The sequence below is a fragment of the Hyposmocoma kahamanoa genome, unplaced genomic scaffold (assembly GCF_003589595.1).
Source record: "Hyposmocoma kahamanoa isolate Upper Pololo Valley unplaced genomic scaffold, ASM358959v1 66, whole genome shotgun sequence".
Lineage (NCBI taxonomy): Eukaryota > Metazoa > Arthropoda > Insecta > Lepidoptera > Cosmopterigidae > Hyposmocoma > Hyposmocoma kahamanoa.
The window spans coordinates 18,103,340-18,109,446 of NW_020653854.1; the positions used below are offsets into that span (position 1 = coordinate 18,103,340).

Below are 6,107 nucleotides of genomic sequence, written 5' to 3' on the forward strand. Positions count from 1 at the left end.
CCCGCACACCCGCACACCCGCACACCCGCACACCCGCACACCCGCACCCGCACACCCCCCCCCCCACACACACACCCACCCACACCCACCCACCCACAAACACACACACACACGACACACACATACACACACATACGCCCTCATACGTGCAAAATTTAAATTTAAATTTAATTTGCAATTTAAGTAATACAATTTTTATAAAAGATTATATTACCATTATTTTGCTCTTCGTCTAGATGTTTATGGTTCAATAATGTGTAATAGGAAATTTTTTCATCTTATTTTTCATTTTTTGAAATGTTCTTAGTAATATCTTATGATCAAAGGTGATCCACAGAGATATAATGCGTAGATATAACTACAAGGAGTGACATGGATTTGTTAAAACCACCAAATTTAAATTAATTACTTTTTCGAATTGCAGATTTCCCGAAATTGTTTTACTGCATCGTAGGACAATACTACTCATATAGGAAGTAAAATTTGGATTTTAAAGTAATTCTAGTAGTGCCATGTAAAAAAATACAATGCATAACTGAGTTTCCCCTTCCTTTCCCCTTTGGCACGAATGAACGTAATTTACAATTTTGAATACCTAGTTCGTTTTGGAATCTTATATTCTATTTTGTGATTTAAATAAAGTGTTGCTATGGAAAAGGATATGCTACCAAAGGATAATAAATAAAAAAGAAAGGATATACCACAGCATTCCAAATATGTAGACTGGTGTCACCTCGACCTAGCTAGATTGGCCTCCGTTACGTATATTTCAAGTTCGTGTAAGGAATTTCTCCTTAATATGAGTTGTGTCTAGCTAAAATATAGTACCCGCATGACTGTTTGTTATTATCAAATCCTACAAAGAACCTATACACAGCAGATATAAACTGAACTTATTTCATTGTGGCATAACAAATCGACGGCATCTACGTCAGGGAATAAAAAAGTAACTCTGTACGTAGAGTTACTTTTATTCTTTTCTCTGACGTAGATAGTATTGGTCGATGTCCTTGAAATCTGCGACGAACAAAAAAAGGCTGGAAACGTAGTTATAACCTTAGCGGCAAAAATGTGACCCTGAAAGTACAGTTCTCGCCTTTCACTCTCTCACAGGGTCAGATTTTGCGTAACCTAGATAGTTTTTGGAAATTTCAACTAGTATGACTTATATTTTGTCCATAGTAATCGATAATAGATTTATATTTTAGAAGCAGTAGAGCTCCTTGTGAAAGAGTTCGTCTAGGGAAGTACTGTCACTTTACTTCTGTCGTTCCGATTTCGAAGGGCACTAGTGTTTTTTGTATGTATGTTACGCGATAACTCCGGTATTTGTGACAGATTTTCATGATTTTTTTTTTTGGAAGGAGGGTACCTCCATAGTGGTCCCATTTAAATTTAAAGAAAATCCACCTCTAAAAGTGGCTTGTTCACGCATGAAGATTCATTTTTATAAATAGCGCCTAAATTTTATTATAAGGAGCAATTATTTTAATGGTTGATTATGCTATTCTCTAATTCAAGGCGTTTTTCTCTCAATATACTTTAGAAGGAGAACGAGAAGAGTAGTGAGAACCGATTTTTATTATCTCCTGTGTCAAGTTCCCTATAGTGGCGAACTAGGGGATGAATTCGGGTTTGCGTACTGTACTAAAAAACCGACCTCAAATGTACGTGGATTACATCTATTTGCCAAGTTTTTTGAAATCGGTTACCGGAAAGTGCGCAGTCTCAGAGAAGCCTCGAGACTCGTGAATAATGACTAACTTTCCGCATTTCAAAAAAACTATATTTCAACAAAATAAATACTATGATTTTTTTCCATGATACTAAGTGAGGAGACGAACAAGCCTGGTGGTATGCAACACGTTTGTTCATAACAACTGCAGTATCACTCAGAGTTGTAAATCACAAAGATCTGAAGAAATAGGTAAGGTGGCAGTATTTCCCTGAACAAACTCATTCACAAAGAGCTCTACTGCTAGCATACCTGTAACAACAACAACTCTACCGTCTTCATTAGTGTTTCGTCATTCGAAATTGTTTTGAAGCTCACATAAAACATTTCACTGTTGCGATATCAAATTTCATTGGTCATCGTGAATCTGAATGGATGAAATATGTTAGGCACCCAAAATACTTAAGTATAAGCTGGTAATGAATTAATCAAATACATTGAAGTGTTTCATAATGCGATCCTCAATAATCTAAGCTGCAAGCAATTAGATTTTGCACAATCGACACGCAACGAATTATGAATGACCAATTATGATCTTGCATACGAAGAGCTCTTCTAATGAGTAATAATGAATGACCATCTTATAATCAGGGCCACACGATGGCTTACACGAACTAATAGTTTTCCAGAATCCTACGTCTTAGAACATTGTGTTTCAATTTGCAATACTGATAATGACGTTAAATGCGTAACTGTATGTGCCAGTAAGCACGTATCGAAAAGCGTACGACCGATTTTCGTTCTCTTGTATTTACATTATTCAAAAAATGTTTTTTTCATTGTTGTTTCATTTGGCAGTTACAATTTTTTATTATTGTCTTGTTAGAAACATAATTATTATACCAACATGAGCACAAAAGAGTGATTACGCGTTTTTTCGAGCTATTTGTTATTGTCATTTTGCTTCAGAGACTACATTGTCACTGAAGCAAAAATTTATTTAAAAAAGTTTATTTAAATTTTAAACTGTAGTTATATGGTTAATAGTAGTTTTACAATTGAACTGTTACCGTGTCAATGACATTATTACGTTATTGTTTCTATGGAAATTATTAGCAGCCCCAAAATTCTAGGGATTTTCCCGTTTCTGTCGCACGAAAAATCTCAGGAAGACTTACCTGTCATTGTGAATTGAGTTTTACAAACCATAGGAATTATTATAAAGTTTTATTGAACTTGCGGTTGCCGTTGTAGTAATTAGCATTAATCTACTCAACATGAGACCATTACCATTGGTGGCATAACTGATGTATATTTTATTTTATTCCATCATATGAAACGAGTAAAAAGTATTGCTGGGATCAATGCTAGTAACTACCTAAGTCAGCACAAGTAATTTTTCTAATGATTTTTAGGGCTGGAACGACGTTTCCTTTCATGGTTCAGACCAGATTCAAACGCCCAACATCGACACACTTGCCTACCAGGGCGTTATACTTCAACAGTACTACAGCGAAGCGATATGTACCCCTGCGCGTTCCGCCCTACTTACAGGAAAATACCCTATGAGAATTGGTAAGATTCTCCCTTGACATAAAATCTTTGGTAAAAACATTATACTATAGTCTGGAAACGCTCTGTGATATTAAAGGTACTTCTTAGGTTGCGTAAATCTTTACAGAGTAACTTTCGTAAAAACCCCAACGCTAATTTGGCTGGTGATGCCATCCCGCTTTAAAGACAAAATTTAAATCTTAATTTTAGCAAAAGTTGTTTGTAATGATGAGTAGGACCACCAGCAAGAAATGCGCCTGTAGACAGATTATCTAGTTTTTATACTTTCCTTTTGGTTGGATCCACAGGCAATATAAATATAATTCAAGGCAATTAACAAGATAAGTAATACTAAAAAAGTATAAAGAAAAAGAATCGAATTTGCTGTGTTGCTCGGTCTCTCTCGTTACGGCAGTCAATTTGTTCTGTTGTTTATTGTAAACAGTATTAGAGATGTCACGAATAGTTATTTGGCTCGATATTCAGTCACACTCTTGGCCGAAATGCCAAATATTCGGCTGCCTAAAGGAGAGGCCACAACGCGGGCGAACCTAAGCTAAGTCACCTAGCTCATGTGTCTGCATGCAAAGCTAAGCTATGAAAGTACGGGGCTGTAGTGAGTGCTGCCACTCGATGCTAGTTTTTCCGCGTACGGGGATGAATGGTGAGAGAGTTTACTTAGCTTAGCGGGATCATTGGCTAGTTAGCCCACATAGTTGAGGAATAGAGTACATAGTTCAGTTAGCTTATTTCGCAGCGTGAATATATAGATATATGAAAACATGTCGCGGCTACGTGAGCTAAGCTAACTTAGTTTAGCTTCGCTCGCGGTGTCACCGTTCTTTAACGTTCGGTTAAAATGTGTATTTCGTGTCTCATTGCGCTGCGTCCAGAGGTGAATGACGGAGCGCTTTCTCATTTGTTATCAGTCGTTATTCATAAAATGATTCAGAACATTGGTGGTCCATACCGCAAGATACATAAAACTTGTTAAAATAATTTAATAAATATTATGTGATATAAGTACATAATATAGCGTTATCATTTACAGGAATGCATGGAATTCCTCTACTAAATGCAGAAAGGAGAGGCATTCCCTTGACTGAGCGTCTTCTACCGGCGTACTTAAAGGATCTAGGTTACTCAACGCATTTGGTCGGTAAATGGCACGTAGGAATGTCCATGGAAGACTATTTACCTACCTTCAGAGGATACGATACTCATTACGGAATCAGAGGCGGTGCCGTAGACTACTACACTTACAATAAAATCGAACAAGTAAGTTTTTTTTATAATACTAAGTAAAGGGGCGAACAAGTGGTGTGCCTGGAGACTCTGAGCTTCAAATCACAAAGATCTGAGGGGCACTGCCACTGCGCCCGACTCCCTGAGACAGAATTTGAAAAGTCCCATGTGCCTGTAATTTCACCAGCACCCTTAGCCTTCGAAATCGGAACGCAATACTCAATGTTCACTTTACTGTTTGGCTGCAGAAATAGTTAAGGTGGCTGTAGTTAAGGTGGCGTTAAAAGCGGGAAAAGAACGTCGCAATTATGTTTACGTTTCGTTTGGCACAATTAAGGTTTTTATATTTATACTTTTCTTTCTGATTACAGTTTGGTAATGGAAGCCTGATGTTCGGGTTAGATTTGTTCGATAACGAGATTCCACAGGACGAAGAACAACGTTATATTGTTGATGCTTTAACGGATCGAGCGCTCAAAAGTTAGTTTCAATTTCAGAGACATACAAAAATTATATATATTGTATTGCTGTATGAATGTTGTATGCAATTTACTTTCTAACTAGGTATGTACCTTACAAAAACTATGACAAATTTACGAAATCTCAATGTTTAAACACAAATTCCCATTTATAAAAGATCTATAGTTACATCAATTTAGTTATTATTATGGAAACACTCATTTTTATTATAGGAACCTTGATATAACTGAGAAAATAATCAGCTGTCCAACACATTTTGATCAAATAGGTATAAACCGTTAGTATGAGAGTTGTCCCGATGTTGTTACGAATTGAAAATTGTCCCCACAGTATAAATTGGAAGTATCACACTGTATAACACATAATATATAATATAGGCTAAAATAATTTTGCAATAATAATCTATTGTGGTTAATGTCTAACAAAATTTTAAACAGTATACATAGATGTATATTGATACCTCTGGCTTCAATTGGCGTAAAAACCACTTTTACCCAAATGTTTTACATAGTTTTCTCAGAAATTTAAGCTCTATCGATCTATCTATATGATAATTACACACGTAAAACAGGGTGTATATTCTAATAATTCATTAAATGACTACGGAGATCATTTGCTTGTCAATTCGATGCGTGTATTTTTGTACTTTTTTGCTCGCGACTGTATTGAGATATAGTATCATAGTTTTGCAGTGAATTTAGTTGTTATATGACACTAAGTGAGGAGACGAACAAGTAGGTATCGCGCCTGATGGTAAGTGACACGCCTGTTCACAGCAGTTGCACAACACTCAGAGCATTAAATCGCCAAGATCTGAGGGGCACAGCCGCTGCGCCTGTCACCCCGAGACATAAGTTGACAAGTCCCACGTACCTGTAGTTTCACCGTTCAAAACCGGAACGCAGTAATGCTCACACAACCGCTTGGCGGCCGAAATAAGTAAGTAGTTCTCTGGACGAAATCTTTTACAAGGAGCTCTACTGCTACTAAACTCATATCTTTGTAACTGTTATTTTAATCTTGAGTTTAATTTTGCTGCCTATGTTCAATTGAGCCTGAATGTATGATAATAAATTACGTTAACAACGTTCCAGTTATAAACAACCACGATATATCGCGCCCGCTGTTCCTGCATTTAACTCACAACGCACCG

The 6,107-nt window shown here is 36.7% G+C and overlaps 1 protein-coding gene across 1 annotated transcript in view; it reads left to right on the plus strand.

The window, feature by feature from the left end:
- The window catches only part of LOC113232039 (arylsulfatase B-like), a 22,596-nt gene that overhangs the window by 4,110 nt on the left and 12,379 nt on the right, over positions 1 to 6,107 (plus strand). The window contains exons 3-6 of the mRNA XM_026466663.1: positions 3,091 to 3,250; positions 4,281 to 4,507; positions 4,846 to 4,954; positions 6,049 to 6,101. Coding sequence (XP_026322448.1) covers positions 3,091 to 3,250; positions 4,281 to 4,507; positions 4,846 to 4,954; positions 6,049 to 6,101 — 549 coding nt within the window. The remainder of the gene's footprint in view (positions 1 to 3,090; positions 3,251 to 4,280; positions 4,508 to 4,845; positions 4,955 to 6,048; positions 6,102 to 6,107) is intronic.